This window comes from Anabrus simplex, chromosome X (genome assembly GCF_040414725.1).
Source record: "Anabrus simplex isolate iqAnaSimp1 chromosome X, ASM4041472v1, whole genome shotgun sequence".
NCBI lineage: Eukaryota > Metazoa > Arthropoda > Insecta > Orthoptera > Tettigoniidae > Anabrus > Anabrus simplex.
Genome location: NC_090279.1, coordinates 219,024,721 through 219,043,726, shown reverse-complemented (window position 1 = coordinate 219,043,726; position 19,006 = coordinate 219,024,721). Strand labels below are relative to the sequence as shown.

General features: G+C 41.0%; 1 protein-coding gene across 1 annotated transcript in view; it reads right to left on the bottom strand.

Moving 5' to 3' along the window:
• Usp32 (Ubiquitin specific protease 32) overlaps positions 1 to 19,006 on the bottom strand; it is a 187,024-nt gene that overhangs the window by 142,743 nt on the left and 25,275 nt on the right. The window contains exons 5-9 of the mRNA XM_068230610.1: positions 17,726 to 17,885; positions 14,835 to 15,074; positions 7,221 to 7,361; positions 2,881 to 3,008; positions 541 to 708 (exon numbers count right to left, since the gene is read on the bottom strand). Coding sequence (XP_068086711.1) covers positions 541 to 708; positions 2,881 to 3,008; positions 7,221 to 7,361; positions 14,835 to 15,074; positions 17,726 to 17,885 — 837 coding nt within the window. The remainder of the gene's footprint in view (positions 1 to 540; positions 709 to 2,880; positions 3,009 to 7,220; positions 7,362 to 14,834; positions 15,075 to 17,725; positions 17,886 to 19,006) is intronic.

Genomic DNA, 19,006 nt, shown 5'->3' with positions numbered 1-19,006 from the left:
GCCAGAAAATATTACGACCTTAATCTCGTAGGAAGAAGACCACACGGACGACCAAGAAAACGTTGGATAGAGACTGTAAGATCAGATGTGGAGGAGAGAGGATACAAATGGGAGGATGTACTGGATCAGAAGATGTATGAAGACAGAAGGAGATGGCGAGCGCTTGTACACCACACCCGGGAAACTGGAGTTGGAAAAGAGCACCAAAAATCACCACTAAATCACAACAACAACTCACCTTGTGTTCAAAAATATGAATTTTATTTTCATGGTACAAGAAACAGAGCGGAAACACTATGAATAAAATGAATGTTGACATCTGGCTAGTTTAGTTTAGCGAGGAAATATAGCATTTCAGTGGGTACCAGTGCGGTGTCAATATATCGTTACCCTGAACAGTCTTTGCACTGGACATGGGTAATGATACATTGTTACCTTGAGGGTCGGAGAGTTAAGAGATGCAGGAATCATGGCAGGTCTATAGTAAGGAATTATGCGGGGGAAAGTCAATCAAATGAAAGAAGATCCCAGTTCACTCACCGTGTAGGAGACGTAGTCCTGCCAGCAGCGCCACCAGTCGATGGCCACTAGGTACCAGAACTGGCCCACGCGATAGCCTCTCCTCTGCTCCCTCTCCAGCCAGCCGCGGACTATCTCTCCTTCTTCTTCTCGCGTAACTGGCCGCAGTCCCAGCACGATGTGACACACCTGGACAGACATTACATTGCTAATCAAGTCCTCTGTGCAATTCTTGTAAGAAAGTAAGACATTTAAAAAGTAGACTACCATACAGTCTGGTATTTACAGTTTTCCTCTGGAGGCAAGACAATGGAAATGTTCCAGGAAGCAACAAGGAATTAACAGCTCTCCACTGCAGCTGCGCAGTGTTAAACCAGTACTCTGAATCTGCCTCACATACGTGGTTAACGCTGAACAGGATCACAAACAGCTCACCTGCAGTCCAATGTTCAAATGTGGATTTACCTGAAAAACCATCAAACACGCTGCCGAGGGAGGTCCCCGCTTTCCTACTCGGCAAATTGATACTCTTGAGGCTCCACAATTTATAAATAATCTAGAAATTAATCTGTACCTTTTTCTGTTGTATATTGTAACGTGTGCCAACGACAGTTGATTATAATGTAAGTTTAAGTGCTATTGTAAGAGGCATTACATCACTTGCAAATATGGACACACATGTATTTGTAATGACAGCAGTGCTCAAACTGCATTCAAATGTAAATAACTTCTGTTACGTCATCTGTGAATCAGTGTATGTTGTGCAGTGGAAAATTTCACACGGTGGGAGCAGTAAAGCCCCCACATACTGGGCTCCACAATTGAGTGCAGGGAATCCACTGCAGCGTGTGCAAAACACAGCGTAACCCAGCAACGTACAGCCAGGACTCAAGACGTGGTGGGAGATTCTGAAGGGGATCGGGATCAGATACAGAGAATGAAGAATTATCTAAAATCTGTATAAAAATCAGTCTGCAGTGATAAGAATCTAGGACTTTGAAAAAGTAGCAGCAATCCAGAAAGGGGTGAGGCCAGGCTGCAGTTTGTTCCCGCTCCTTTTTAATGTTTATATAGAACAGACAGTAAAGGAAATCGAAGAGGAATTTGGGAAGGGAATCACAATCCAAGCCCTGAGATTTGCCAATGAGTTTGTTATTTTACATGACACTGCAGAAGATGTGGAGAAATTGCTGAATGGTATGGAAGGAGTCTTCGGTGAGGAGTACAAAATGATAAATAAGCCCAAAACAAAAGTAATGGAGTGCAGTTGAAGTCAGATGATGCAGGAAATATTAATTAGGAAATGAAGTCTTAAAGGAAGTGGATGAATATTGTTACTTGGGTAGTTAAATAACTAACGATGGCAGAAGTAAGGAGGACATAAAATACAGACTAGCACAAGCAAGGAAGAGCTTTCTTAAGAAAAGAAATTTGTTCACTTCGAACATTGATATAGGAATTGGAAAAATGTTTTTGAAGACTTTCATTTGGAGAGTGGCATTGTATGGAAGTGAAACATGGACCATAACTCACTCAGAAAGAAAGAGAATAGAAGCTTTTGAAATGTGGTGTTACACAAGAATCCTAAAGGTGAGATGGATAGATAGAATCACGCATGAAGAGATACTCAATGAAACTGGTGAGAAAAGATTGATTTGGCTAAATTTGAGCAGAAGAAATAGAATGATAGGACATCTTAAGACACCCAGGACTTGTGCAGTTGGTTTTTGAGGGAAGTGTAGGTGATAAGAACGTTGGATATGTGACAAGCAGATTGGAACAGATGTAGGATGCAATAGTTACGCAGAAATGAAAAGGTTAGCACAGGATAGGGTGACATGGATAGCTGCATCAAACCAGTCTATTGACTGATGACTCAATAACAATATTGCTCTAATCCTTTCCTGTTTTATAAGTTGCCACAAGCTGAGAACTCACTTGAGTCAGAGAGAGCGGAACAGTCAAGATCCATGTGAAACCAGTGACGTCACCAGAGACAGAAGATAAGTGCAATAACAGATATGAAGACAGTTTTAACATAAACTTGTTCAGAATACTAATGAAATCTTAATTGGCAATATTTACACAACCCACAGAATACTTAAATCATACAAACGTTATATAGAAGTGATCTGATAGAAATCTGATCTGTTGGGAACAAAACAAGTCGTTCTGTTATTAATGTTTTCTTTTGCAGGTATTTTCTTAATCTTGTATTAGTTTGAGCAGTCGCAAAAGATTTGTTCAATGTCCATGTCTAGATAAACAAAAGATAATGCACATCTTTTCCATTCTCTTCCCGAGCCTATACACATCACAGCAGTGTTTGAGTGGTTCTATGCGTACATAGGTGTTAATTACCTGGAAGAGAAGGTTGAGGAAGTCCATTGGTAGAGGGTTGTCCACGGTCCACATGAGGTACTCTTCTGTCGTGAGACCTTCCTCGCTGGTGGCGTGCTTACGGATGTCAGCCATGATCGCATTTGTATCTGCACAATGCAATAAAAGAGTTACTCATCAACTGAGCAGCAGGGCATAAGAACATCTGTTTAGGTGTGATATAACATCGAATGCAATGCAAGCACATACACTATCGCTGGTCTCTCTCAACCATCATCTTCAACTTGAGTATTCAATCCTGAATGGGACAAAAAAAATTCTTTACCAAATTTATGAATGTGGCAAAGAGCTTACTATGCAACAAAATTCTAAACATGGTAAAAAAAAAATTCAATACACAAGATGACTGTCTCATGTTCAAGATTTTACAACTACAAGACGAAAGAAAATAAATAGCGGAAAATCTAAAACTGACCCTCACTATAGTACATGCCTATTTAACATCAACTTACATTACAAACTCAAAAGTGTCATTATAATCAAGACTGTGAGGGTAATCTACTTAAGTATTTCACACAACCTATGTAATTTTCTTGGGGGAAATAATTTATTTAAGCAGGACTTTAAAAAAAAAAAAAATTCCAGTATTAATAATATAGATACTGTATGTATATTACATTTAAAATGTAGAGTTCTACACGTTTCAGCATTGCATCATTATTTTCTACTGTATTTTCGCACTTATCTACATTCCTAGAGCATAACACAATAATTACATAATAAATTACAGTTTAGTCTTTTCCAGTAATGGTTAAAGAGTTCATAAGCATCTTCTTTTAAACCCTTTTTATTGGTTTCCTATGTAATAACAATAAGCATTGCAGAAAACTTGAACAGTTATCTACCTTCTTACATAACTTTTCCAAGGCCTTTCTTATGCATTATTTACAAGACACTAGTGTAAAACCATTCTGCATAACATTCTGTAACTGCTCAACTCACTCATTTCACTGCCACTGAAGTTGTGGGTCAGTGCTGGATGCCAGGAAACAGCGCAAGCAGCTGAGGGGTCCACTTAAAAGAGTAACCCCAGAACTTATACGAGAGTTTTCTCATTACGTGCTAGAGTAACAACTTTCTTCCACCACACTGCTCAAGACTTTCAGAACATGGCCACCACTAGTCAATGGAAATGTGGACAGTTCAAAGAGGTGCAGTAGTTATTAGAACTATTTAACTAGTTCCCTTTGAGAATCAGTGGTAGAGAGTCAGCCTCCGGATCCCAGGACCATGAGTTCAAACTTGGCAAAAGTACTCTATTTGAAGGTTTAAAAAAGGCAATTGAAACTACTACAATACTGGCATACAAAAGATCTCTGGTGATACATTTGTTGCTTATCTGACAAAATTAATTAAAACTTAATTCCCAGATCATTTCTGCGATTTGGGAGAGAATAACAGGCACCCAGATGGCATCAAACCATAACGCCTACACACGGCAGCTGAGGTCATAGGATTATAACTATTATTACGTTGACACTGAGCGAGTTTGATACACGTATCTGTTAGAAAGTGGGTTCAAACCACATTGTTGGCAGCACTGAAGATGGTTTTCTGTGGTTTCCCATTTTTACCCTTAATTAAGGCCATGTTCAGTTCTTTCCCAATCCTAGTGCTGTTGTATCCCATTACTGTCGTGTGATGTAAAACAAATAGCAATTATGTTCACAAGTTCTTTTACTGTCCAGATTACACAAGTAAAATCTTCTTTTGTACAAGAATGACCTAGAATTACAGAAGTCAGCAAATGCTGGGAGTTGTCAGAGTGCTTTATCCTTCCACTGATCTAAACTGAAACTTGTGCGTGGAACTGGTTCAATGTCTTCCACACAGGGAAAGGTAAATTTTGTCCCGATGGTTGTTCTTCCTTTAGTGGAACGAAGGTGTTGTAAGGCCTCTGCAGCAGCTTGGGTGGTGGTGATGTGATGCACCCCAGAGACATGCGCGGCTACAGCTAAAGAGAGCGCCAACGCTGTAGTTCCGAGTAATGCTGGAAGCTTTTGCAGGACATTGTTTCTGGCATCAACCTTAGCTCCTGTGTTGAGGCAATATAAGGGATCTATCCTAAGTAATCCCCAGATATTTTAGATTTAGCAGTGTTATAGCTGCTGCTCACCCCAAGAGGTATTCAGTTTCTGGTTTCCAGATGTGTAGATGGAATGAGCAAACTTGGATCTTTCACGAGTTTGATTAAGTTATCATGGTATCCATCATATATTTCAGTTCTACTTCAAAGCTCTTCCCTTGTGCACGCCTGGCTGCATCATCCATGCTGGTCGTCTCATCCAATTTTTTACCACTTATACTCCGCACTGCTTTACTTCTAAATTGACGTTTTGACTGATTTTGGCTCTATCTGGTGGTTATGTGCTGAAAAACAGGCATCCAACCAATCCCAAGCTGCCATTCATATTGACTTATGTTGGAAGAGTGCAATCTCGAAACCTTGTAGCCAACTCTAATATTTACATTCACCACGTAGTTAACCTATGATGTAGATGTTGATTCCCATAAGGAACCTAAAATATTTGTCCTGAATGAGTAAATTTATAATACCAATATAATGGTCCGTTATTGGACATTATAAATTTTCCAGCTAACTCATTCTTGGTTGCCTGCGTTTCGCCCTCGTGTGCTAAGTTAGGCTCATCAGTTGGGACTTAGCACACCACCCAAGACGCAAGGCTAGTGCATACCGTGGAGGCCACTGCATAGGCTATTTGAAGCCACCAGCAGTGCCAATTCACTATGAGAGCTATGTCTCATTTCCAAAAATAGATGCCTGCCTGGCCATCAAATGATGTAGATGTTGATTCCCATAAGGAACCTAAAATATTTGTCCTGAATGAGTAAATTTATAATACCAATATAATGGTCCGTTATTGGACATTATAAATTTTCCAGCGAACTCATTCTTGGTTGCCTGCGTTTCGCCCTCGTGTGCTAAGTTAGGCTCATCAGTTGGGACTTAGCACACCACCCAAAACGCAAGGCTAATGTCCAATAACGGACCATTATATTGGTATTATAAATTTACTCATTCAGGACAAATATTTTAGGTTCCTTATGGGAATCAACATCATCATTTGATGGCCAGGCAGGAATCTAGTTTTGGAAATGAGACATAGCTCTCATAGTGCATTGGCACTGCTGGTGGCTTCAAATAGCCTATGCAGTGGCCTCCACGGTATGCACTAGCCTTGCGTCTTGGGTGGTGTGCTAAGTCCCAACTGATGAGCCTAACTTAGCACAAGAGGGCGAAACGCAGGCAACCAAGAATGAGTTAGCTGGAAAATTTATAATGTTCAATAACGGACCATTATATTGGTATTATAGTTAACCTATGTCGCTCAGCGTGTATGGCATTCAGTACAGTTCGCGATCTTTTGCATTTTCCTTCAGTAATTTAGTATTTTTCATATTAGTCTCTCTCTCTCCAATATAACACAGTATAGCGTAGTTTACAGCTTAGCATAGCATAAGTTAATAAAATACAGGTTTAGTAGTTCAGTGCACAGAAATAGCCGTAGTTTTATTTACATCCGTGTACTGGTTAGTATACTTAGTTCGTGCATGTTTAGCATGTCTCAGTGTAGTTCGGGAAAGACAAGTGGCAAGAAAGTGACTGAGATCAGTGGAGTGTTCCCTTTGTAAGCCATAACCTCCTTTCTATACCAGCCATTAGCGGCGAGTGATGTGTTATTTCCTCATTCTCTTCTATTCTTAATAAAGTGTCCGATATTATTAGTAAGAGTAATTTTTCTGAATTTGTTTTAAATCCTGATTTAATAGCTTTTCTGAATACGGTGTTACATTTTACAAGAGCTGCTTACCGAGGTCGTATTGCATCAGCTGTTTTCGCGGCAGTAGCACGCTGGCAACAGAGGTAAGGCGATTAGCATTTGTTTGATGATATAGGTGTTGATGCCAAGCAGGCATCAATTTTTGGTAGTGGGACAAAGTCTCTCATAGTGCATTGGCTGCAAGTAGCCTACGCAGTGGCCTCCACGGTATGCACTAGCCATGCGTCTTGGTAGGTGTGCTAGGTACCAACTGATGAGCCAAACCTAGCACACGGGGGCTAAACGCTGGCAACCAGAAATGAGTTAGCTGGAAAATTTATAATGTCCAATAACGGACCATTTATACTGGTATTGCTCATTTGTTTTGCGAAACGTCAATTTAGAAGTAAAGCCGTGCGGAGTATAGAATTTTTTTTGCTATTGGCTTACGTCGCACCGACACAGATAGGTCTTATGGTGACAATGGAGTATAGAATACCCTAGCGTTATCCTACTCACCAACTTGCCCGTAAGGATCGATACCCAGTTCCTCCGCAGTCTTGTTTTCATGCCTCACATAGAGCAACACGTCGATCATGTGCCGCAGTTCCTCCTCCGTCAGGATACCGTCACGATCGCTGTCAAACACCTTGAAGCAGACTGAAACAGACAACACCACATTTGCTGTCATTTTTTCCTCTGAAGCTGATTGCTATCTTATTGATGTTATGAAAAAGCTTCCTCAAAATCTTGTTATGTCGGCAACCTACTGTGTCCTGCGGCAACATGCTGCCAAGAAAAACATGCACTTCACATAAAGTGCTCTACTGAATGATAAGAATTTCATTTGGTCCATAATGAACCGAGATTACAATTAAAATAAGAAATAGATTGTGGTTCCACCTATTCAATACAAGAAAACTTATTAATGCAAGGTTACATTATAAGACAATCACAATTGCGATTGTGCAACAACCTCAGAGAAGACAACACACTCGAACAGGAACAATCAATGTACCGAGTTTGACTGGGAAATGTGAAGAGTTAGTGGATATCACGGAGAGAAGGAAAATATCAGTCCTAGGATTGAGTGAAACTAAATGGAAAGGTAAAGGGAAGAAAGTGTTGAGGAAAAACTATACCCTCTACTGGAATGGTAACAACAGAGAGATGAGAAATGAACTAGCATTGATAATGTCTAAAGAGTTAAATGGTATTACAGAGATCCAGTACATCAATGAGAGGATAATAAAGGCAACAGTTCACCTCAGGAAAGAGAAGCTGACACTGGTGCAAGTGCATACCCCTCAGACGGGTTGCAATCAAGATGAAAAGAACAAGTTTCTCAAAGACCTAGAAGAGATCATCAGTGAAGAGAGGGCAATCATCATCGGGGACCTCAACGCACAGCTCGGGACAGACAGGAATGGCTATGAGAAGGTGATGGGACCGCATGGCTATGGGAGAAGGAATTCGGAAGGCAAACATCTCCTAGACTTGGTAGTAACAAACAGTTGGTTCAACAAAAGACTCAGTCACAAGATTACCCATTACAGCTGGGATGGAAAAAGCAGGATGGTCATTGACTACTTTCAATCCACTTGTAGTGAATGCTCCAAGTATGAACAATATTATTAAAATGTTCACTTTTGCACGTGACCTCATTCAGAGGCAGAGCAGCTTTTCCAGACACACCCCCAATGGAGGTGAACTGCAAAGAACAAAAGTGGCCCCTCTAAGTTTCGTAATCTATAATCTTGATATCCATGTTGACAAATTACCTTCCTTTGAGTGCCTTCACTACTATTTGGATACAGGCAATGTTACATGTTGTTGGAGTACAGTCTGCCGTGCCCTGATTTCTATAGTAATAATGGACGAGTTCTGCACGTTACCAAGTAGTGTAGTGATAAAGCTGTGGACCGGCATGTATGAAGTTGTGAGCTCGAACAAAACCTAAAGTTTTTCTTTATGAGAGAAAATATAATTGCTCATCTCTTTTATGACTGTTTTAGTAATGATCACCAGGTTCATCCATTTATTATGCCATGACTTACAATTTCTTATGACATTATGGATGTAAACAGAAAGATCAAATATATTCATGGCATAAACCAAAAGAACTTCCTGGCATCTGCCTTAGGATATTCAAAGAATTAAAAAGTTAACATTTCAAAAACAAAAACAGCCATGATTTAGTCCATCTTCCTCCCAACTCTATCACATCTTGCAGCCAAGTGAGTGTGGTATCTCTTAGTCTCTTCAAATAACTGCTGTTCTCAATCGCAGCATCCTGGATTAGCTTCTATAAATCATCAGGACATCTTGGAGGAGAATTGGGGCAATATTTCCACAAACACTTCTTTACTCATGCCCACATTCTCAAACTGGTTAAAGTCCGGAGAGCAACAAGTCCGTCTGAGTTTGTCTTCTCACAAACCAGTGTCAAAACATAGTGGACTATTCCAACAGGATATAACAACCTTGCATAAAGAACCATACAGTGTTACAGCAACTGCCGACGTTTCTGCTCCTTCAATTTCTCTAAAAGAAGAAATCCACCCCAACACGAAACATTCTACTACTGTGGGCATGAAAGGGGGGTAAATCTGGTTGCAGAAGAAAAGCAAAAGTGAGAACTACAGAAGTGATGAATACTGGAAACTGTACCAACATGCATAATGTTGAAACATGTTTGTGCTGACCTGTTTACAGAAGTTAAATATTTTCATCAAGAAGAATGTAGAGAAACTAGACAGAATTGGCACCCCCAAGTAGCAAACCACTACCACTAAGATTCAAGGTACATGCAGCGAGCACAAGGCAGAAAGTACCAAACACAACTGCTATTGGTATCAGTGGACCAATGTTTAAAATGTTATTTCTCACCTCCTACTCAATGGACTGAGGTAGCATATGTCTACTTTAATATTGGCAAGTTCCATGAAATATGTGTTATAGTAGTTCCTGTGTTCATTCAAATGCGAGACAGACAAAAGTTCAACATCAAAAACTTCATATCTGGTCCGTATTGAAAGGAGATAACATATATAGAGGGAAATTTGATTTGATTGAAAAAAAGGTGGATCAATCAAATTTCCCTCTACATACAAAAGTGTCGAGACACTTCACGGTTATTACAGCATTTTGCACCTTCTGTAAAGCTCTGGTGTATCAGTGGTAGAGCATCCAACACAAGTCTGAAGGACTGTCAAAAACCTTGGCACTCCACGTCATTGCTGTCGACGTGTTAAAGGTGTGTACTCAGTGCCGCCAGTAACTTGGCCATAGTATCCGCACCAGTAGAATTCCACTTCTGTTGCTAGATCGCAGCATAATCCAAATGTTGAAATTGGTAGCGAGCTGCCAAGATGGCACCACTTCAGTCTGTACAACGGTACCAGAGGTCATACGATTATTATTATTATTATTATTATTATATATATAATTCGCTGGGGCCATCAAGGACCACGTTAAGTCTTGTTGCATTTGACACTGAACTTGGCCTTCTTTAGAGCCCAAATTTCCCTCATTCTTTGTGAGTGGGTCGTCTTTTTCTGATTGTGTCGGTAATTTTCTATATTTTGCTGTAGACTTCCTCGTTGGATCTCTTTTGATGGATTCCATTTCTGTACTTTGATCCCAAGATTCCTCTCACAATTTTGCGTTCTTTTTTCTCCAGTTCTTCAAGGAGTCCTTTGTTGGCATTTAGAGACAGGGTTTCGGCTGCATATAGAACTACTGGCTTCAGAACTGTTTCATAGTGACGTATCTTGGTGTTTTGGGAAAGGTATATTTTGCTGTAGATTGTGCGGGATGTTTGGTAGGCTATTTCCAGTTTGCGTACTCGCTCCTGAAGTGCTTCTTTGTCCAGTCCATTTTTCATGATTATCTCACCCAGGTATTTGAATTTGTCTACTCGGGTGATGTCCCCATATTTCATATGGAGTTTTGGTGGAGCCTCTTTGATGTTAGTCATTACTTCCGTTTTCTCAAACGATATCTGCAAACCAGTTTGTTCGGCAATTTCCTTTAAAATTTCAACTTGAGCTCTAGCGGTTTCTATGTCGTTTGAGAGAACAGCAATATCATCGGCAAATGCTAAGCAGTCTGTTGTGATCCCCTTGGATTTGGTTCCTATTCTCAATGCACTGTAGTTGGTTTCCTGTAATCTCACCCGCCAGGTTCTGATGATCTTTTCAAGAACACAGTTGAAGAGTATCGGGGATAGCCCATCACCTTGTCGGACTCCTGTTTTGATGTCAAAGGAATGCGAGAGACATCCGTGGAACTTCACCTTGGATTTTGTATCAGTCAGGGTGGCTCTAATTAATGCCAGCAGTTTCAAATCAACTCCAAATTCATTTAAGATGTTTAGCAGGACTTCCCGGTCAATGCAGTCGTACGCTTTCTTAAAGTCCACAAAGACAGACACATACTGCTTGGACCTTAGTGTACAATATCTGATGAGCGTTTTGAGATTTTGGATCTGTTCGGCTGTTGAGCGACCTTTTCTGAACCCTCCTTGGTATTCACCTATTTGATGTTCGACTTGTGCTTCCAAACGCTCCAGGATGGCAAGTGATAGAATTTTGTAAGTCACGGGTAGCAAAGATATTCCTCTGTAGTTGTTGATGTTCTTCATGCTGCCTTTTTTGTGTAATGGATGGATCAAAGCTATTTTCCAATCTTCTGGTAGGGTCTCCTTGTTCCAAATTTCTTCTATTTGCTTTTGCAAGATATCAAGTGATTCCTCTGGGGCATACTTCCATAGTTCTGCTACTACTGAGTCTTCCCCCGGCGCTTTGTTATTTTTGAGACGGGCAATGTGGCGCTTGATTTCATCTCTGTCGGGTGGTCGGGAATCTGGGTACCTGAGTAAGGGTTCCTTGGTCTCAATGGGGCTTTGCGGTTTAGAGCAATTAAGTAAATTCTTGAAGTAGTCTGCCAGAATGCTGCAATTTTCTTCATTTGACGTCGCCAGAGTGCCATCCTTTCGCTCAAAGCATAGAGATGGTGGTTTATAGCCAGTGAGTTTGCGTTTGAAAGCCCTGTAGTACTCTCTGCTTTCATTCTTCCTAAAGTTTTGTTCTATCTTTTCAATGAGAGATTTTTCGTATTTACGTTTCTCAGTTCTGAACACCCTAGCTGCTTGGGCACGTTGGGTTTTGTAGGTTTCCCAATCATTTTCTGATTTCGTAGAGTAGTACTGTTTCCACGCATTGAGTCTTTCTTGGAGGACTGATTCGCAGGTACCATTCCACCAGGCATGCTTTTTGCTTCTCTTGATTTCTGCAACGTCTTTGGCGGCCTCAACAAGGAGATTTTTGGCGTTGTTAAAGTCACAGTCATTTGGTCTAGCCTTCTCCTGGAACTCCTCGACCCTTTGCCGAAGTTTATCATTGTCGAAGCGTGTGATCTGTTTGGTTGTCTTCCTTGTGTTTGCGGGAATTGGTTTGAATTTGATAAGAGACATATAGTGATCTGAGGCCACATTCATGCCTTTCTTTACCTTGACATTCATAATCTCAGGGCTGTTTCTCCTGGAGATTGCAACGTGATCAATTTGGAACTCTCCAAGAGTTTGGACGGGAGAACGCCAAGTCATTTGCTTGCTGGGAAGATGGCGAAAGTGGGTCGACATGACCTGCAGGTTGTGATTTTCGCAAATGGACACCAGTCTTTTGCCATTGGGATTGGTTCTTTTGTGAGCAGGTAATTTCCTATAACTTTCTTGTACTTCTGTTCACGACCTAGTTGGGCATTGAAGTCACCCAAAAGAAGCTTGACATGGTGTTTGGGGATTTAGTTTAATTTTTCATCCAGTAGGTCCCAGAAATTATCAACTTCGTCTGGACCAGACTTGTTCTTATCGTTTGTAGGAGCATGTGCGTTAACTAGGGCGTAGGTTTTGTTCGCGCATTTAATTGTGAGTATAGACAATCTGTCATTCACAGGTTTGAAATTTGCAACCGATTTAAGGATCTTGGTTCTAACAGCAAACGCGGTTCCAAGCATCACAGCTCCATTGAGGATTCCTCTTTGCGCTTTGCTCTTGAAAAATCGGTAGCCTTCGGATTCAAAAATCTCTTCATCCGGGTACCTTGTTTCCTGTAGGGCCATTATGGATATCTGATTTTCGTGAAGAGCTTTGGTGAGGGTTTTCAGCTTGCCAGTTTGTGTAAGTGAATTTATGTTGAAAGTTGCTAGAATGGTTTTAGATTTTGGCCTGAGTTTTTGACTCTTCGGGGTACACCGAGACGCTCCGACTCGTCTCTTGCATGATGTCGAGTCTCCCCCAGAATCTGAATGAGACTCGTGCGCCGTGGCGTTCACGACGAGGGATTTATCCGAAGATTTACCCCCTGGGGTATGTTTCTAGAAATGTTGTGCCATCATGCTTTTTGACTTGACTCTGCTTTGGACGGGTACCCATCCTTTTACAACTAGGGTTGTTAGCCCTAGAGGTTGCCTCAAGATGTTTTCTGGCTTCTGGTCATTTACCAGTCTTCGCCGTAACCCAGGCAAGGGACCAGTTCTTTTTTCACGGTGGTATTTTATTTCCCTACTACCCTCTGACTCTGCTGGCGGCAGAGCCAGCGAGCTTCCCCAATTCCAATGGGACGCGCCCGATGGAGGTAACTGGTAAATCCCCACACGGGATTATTATTATTATTATTATTATTATTATTATTATTATTATTATTATTATTATTTGGTCAAATTATTTCATGAAACACATGATAAAATAAGTCTTTTGCAAACACACAACGTGTAAAATCAATGTTTTGTCAGAAACCCTGTTCTTGTTGGATAGTAGTTGTGTCATAAATACACTGACATCACTTTATTTTCCCTCTTCACTCCGCTGTTCTCCACCTGGTGCGCTGATGGCCGCAGGTTTTACAAAGCTCCCTACATAGTACACCAACAGCAGTACGAACAAGCTTTACCGTTAGTTGCGACGTCTCCAGCGGGACGCACAATGGCTACTGTTATAGTTCAGTTAGGTTGCATAGCAACATTAATACTTATTACAGTCCTCTTAAAATTAATGATGGTGGCACGTCCTTTTCTATCTTCTACCTCGCTCTGCCTTCAATGTACTGCACTGATAACGCTCTCATTTTGGAGCCGCTAGCACAGATTCTCCAGGGTTAGCACAATACAGTTGCATTTTATTGGTGGAATATATCTGAGTTACAACTTCAGAGTGGCCATAAAGTCGTCACCTCGTCTGTTCTTAGACGTTTCACTTCTTTGAACACCCCTACATCCCTAGTAGCTTAAGGTCAAAAGTTCTTGCACTGCTGGTTCTTTACCATCTGGAACTATGTTACCTGCTTGCACTGAACATTCTTCATGACAGTCTCCTGCTTCTGATGCGCTCATTTTGGATATGATCCTTCTTCGAAACTCATTCTAACATTCTAAGCATCTCTATGGCATTTAGAAAACACTTGTGGTGTTTACAGAATGTTCAAAGCATAAGTCGGCGCAGGCCTCATCATCGTCATGTAGAGTTTTCCTTTAAACTTTGGTAGCACCCTCTTACTGCAGAACACAGGCATATTTCATTTCCACTTCATGCTGCCTTCAGAGATAGTACTGAATGTGATGATTACATCTTCTTTGGCACTAACAGATGTCCTGTTACTAAGCTCACTGGTTGTAATCGTCTGGATGTATTCAATAAAGACCACTGCTGCTTCAACTGTCTCCACTCAGACAGGCCACAAACCAAGGTACATATTGCCTACTCCATCAACTACTAACAGTGCGTTTCATTTGATCAACTCCTTATGCTACTCTGCAAGGTAGTGTGGTACAAGTCAACATAGCCTTAAATGACAGCTATCCTGAGCAGATCACAAGCTAAAGTCTCGAGATCTGGAGAGAACTTACAGTGTATAAATGGCACTGCCCGACTGGCACAGTTTTACTTGATTGCAGCGAACAGCAGACAATCGAACATCTCTTCTACTGAATAATGAAACACCCCACGTCAGCTAAACCCAATGCTATTTAGGTGGTAAGAACTCTGGCAATGGTCTACTTTAAAATTTCAATTTCTGTTATATTAGTATAATGTATGTACTACAACAACAAATTACTAATCCATCACCAACTCACATTTCTGTCTCTCAGTAAGAGGTCCCCTGCAGGCTGCTGAGATGCCGCAGGCCATCTCCTTGAAGTCTATGTGGCTGTCGCGATTCTCGTCGAAGGCCGCAAACACACCGGAGCACACGGACAGAGGTACGGGTGGACTGATGAGAGGGACGAGCGTGTCGAGGTCCAGCTTCCCCGTCCGAGACTGTCCTTTGAGTAGCCAGTACCTCTTCTCCAGCTCAATGATGTCTGTTTCCTCCACTATAAGTAAACCAAACAAGACTATGAGAATGACAACTCTCTACCACCTACCTACAGTATGGTTGGAGTGACTGCATTATAGGGATGTTACCATAAATGTAAAGGAATATTTTATTTTCCAGAAATGTTGTATTACTTTCTATGCAACTGCTTTTAATAACAATGTCAGACTATTCTTCAGAAAAGTTGAATTGTGAGGTATTTTTTGTTACTTGTTTTAATGAATGTCTTTATTCTATTCTTTCATTATCACCAAATATCTTGTTCTTATATTATATTTTGTAATATTTTTTTAATGTAACTTCTTCATGGGAAATCTCAAGCAGAATTTCCTCGCTACTAAGCCTACAAAACTGAGGCAAGGAAGTGTTCTCTCATGAATGGTTTTAATTTAATTTTGTCGTTATTCTACTGTGCCACCAGAATATCTCCCAAGTGCAATGTACTTGGTAATATTATTATTATTATTATTATTATTTTCATCACACCTAGCTCCTCATCCCAAACCAGCCCTAAGATTCACAACCCAGGAAACATTGTTTCCAGCCAAGATTGTTTCACAATTCTTGGTGATCAACATCTTCAACCTTATGTCTGTCCCCTCAACTCATACATTTGTGACACAGCCATTTTCTAGAAAATCTTGCCAATCTTATAAAATCCCTCCCCTCTAAGACTACATGCCTTCTAGTCCCCACTGCTACACTAACACCCCAAACACTGACAACCCACTGTCCTCTCTCGTCTACCTCACACGCTTTCAACTTCAAGTGGCAATTATTCCATCAGATTTGTGCCATCGCTATGGGCACCGGGATGGCCTCGTCCTATACCAACTTCTTGAGGAGAACTTCCTCGTTACTAAGTCTACACAACTGGGACAAGGAAGTGTTCTGTCACCACCGTTAATGAACAAGATTATGAAGGAATGAAAATTAATGTAATCTTGTTTGCGGATGGTATTGCGATCTGGGAAAAGAAAGGATGACTCTGAGGTACAGGAACAGATGGATGTTGTACGAGAAAAGACTGAAGAATGAAGATCTGTGCAGAGAACGAACAGAGAAGAGACTGAAGAAAGAGGAGGAATAAGGCATCTACAAGTAGTACGTAGGAATTGAACTAATGGCAAATGCTGTGGGATAAACATGTATCAATAGGGCAGAGGCTCGGCCTCCATCCAGGAGTGTGGTCCAGAAAACAAGAAGGGTTGGAGTTGAAAGTGAACACACAAGGAGTTGTAGGATGAAAGAGAGAGGAACATGTTGAGATGGCTTGACACACTAAATGGGTCAAAGAAAGGTCGAGGAAATCAAAGAACAAGATGGATCACAGACTGGACCACAATAGTGAATGAGGAGGGGTGGAGAGGAAGTTCACTGGTGGTCCTGTGGAACCATGAACTTCCTTGACGTTCACCTCCAGTCAATAGCTCTGTACAAGCTAAACCCACCAACCCCCAGCACCATCTTCACTCCAACAGAACGATCTCTACCACTGAGCTTTGTGCAACCTCCTACGATGACAACCTCAGGAAGGTCCTCACTGGTAGGGGTAATCTCACCTACATGGTTGACTGTCAGATCTGAGCCATGAACTCTGTCTCGAGACTCCCCAAGGAACCTGACCTCATAACCAAATACCATCCTGGTCTACACAAAATCAGTCACGTATTAAACAAGCATTCAATTTTTCTCTCATCCTCACCCCACACCTATAGTCATCTTCCCACAAGTTCCAGACACATTCAGGCACCCAGGCACCCACCATACCTTAGAACCATTCTCACCTACTATGACCAACTCAAGCACCTTCTGTCTACATATAGCTTCACCGTGACTCCACTTCATCTACCAAACGTATATGCGGCTACTGCAGAACCTGGATCCTGCTGTCCCCACATTACAGTTCTCAAACAGCCTCATCTTCCCATCTTTTTGTCCTATGCTCACATCTGGGGAAGCACCACTCCCCTGACCACCACCTTTCTTACTCTAGCCTCCAATCACGAAGGATGCAGTGGACCCATGTTTTTCTTCTGCATGAATTCTGTGCACATGTCTACATGCACCACTCCATCCATTTTCTACAGGATCACATATCAATAATCACAATGTAACTATACCTTAGCACATGTATAAGGAATAAATTTCATGCTTGGGCCCGTATTGACGGATATGACTTACGTTTTACAAAAACTTTAGTTTATTATCCACCTCATCAATACAGTTTACTCTCAAACAGTACATCCTCAGCTATTAATTAAAAAAATTAGCATTAGGACACAGTGATGTCAAACAGAAGGAGTGGGGGGTTAAACCTCCTGAGTTAGGCCTACAAATAAAAACACACAAGTGGACACATTAAAAATCCACATATTCGTTTATGACGTCCTATGTCCTAATTCTAATTTTATTATTAATAGCTGAGAATGACTGCTATGTACTGTTTGAGGGTAAACTGTATTGATTAGGTGGATGATAAAGTAAAGTTTTTCTAAAAGTAAACCTTACCACTCATTCAAATTTCATCAGCCAACAAAAGGTAATTAAGAAATTTTGAAACACAGACACAACGTTGTTCATTTCCTTTGTTACGAAAGAGACTTCCAAGGATTGATCACATAACAGTGAAATCTAGGGGGAACTTACAGTGAGTAACTCCGGCTAACGTCTGATAGAAGGTCGGCGTTTCCAGCTCGTTGCTGAGAGTGACGGTACAAGGCTCGGACAGCAGCCATCGACTGAGAGACGTGGCATCGGGGTGAGTCTTCAGCCAGTCCCTGAATTCCTCGTACGTTGCTCGGTCCTTCTGTAAACATGTGCATTATAGTGTCAAGTCCAGGAAGTGAGCAGAAAGTTTCAAGACTTTCACATGTCTCACAATGTCTGAAACAATCGTGTCATGAATAGAAACACAGGAAAATGAACATACAACAGGATAAAAAACAAATGAGGAATAGCTCAGAGCACCCGACAGGCTCATTCATCAACACTCCGAGGGCCAAACTCTCCATATGGGAAATGTAGGATAAGAAGAAAGCCAGACAGAAAAGGGAAGAGACAAAGACGAATATAGCAGTGTACGAAGATGCGGAAATTGTCCTTGTCCTTTCTATTTCTCCTTCTCCCCACACTGAACTGCCATTGTGTTCCTTTCAACATTCCTATCTTCCTAGGTATATATAACTTCTCGAATCATTTCCCGCCAGGTTGGAATGTTTTTATAGCACCTTTCCATCGTCCTCTATCCAGGCATCTCTGTTCCTTTAACTGTGTTCCAATCCATGTTTCTTCTAACTACACTAAACTTGATCTTTTTCAACCACCTTACTCTGGATCTCTCTTCTGTTTCTCACTCATCCTCTTTGTCTTCCTTCCCTCTTCCACCCTCTAACGCGTCCAAACCATATCAGTTTATCCCTCTCCATTCTGTCGTAAAGTTTTTCCACTTTGAATTCCTTCATGACCTCCTCATTTCTTACTTTGTTCTTTCCTATCAGACTTCTTAAAAATTAATTTCATTTGTTGCCACTGATGCTTTCATGGCCCGTACTTTTAGATGTGATACTGTCTAGGCTTTTGGGCTTATGCCGTGTCAAGAAAATAAGGTGAAATTCTTTATGTTTCACAGAGAACTGTGCTCTGCGTCATCAGAAGAAAATCTTGACTGTCTACGAGAAAGGCTTCTTTAAAAAGAAGAGCAATATAATGTAAATCAAACGCTAAATGTTTCCATCCTCCTATACAATACTATTTGTTGTAACCTTTAAAAAGTTACACATATTTGATTAAACTAGTTTCGGTCCTGCTAGACACCATCATCAGTCAAAATCAATAGAAGTTAAGGCAAGACATGAATTATAGATAAAATTTATGAAGTAAGTGTGTGTGGTTGAAATTCAGTGCAAGATAAGTAAAGGTTTAGATGTT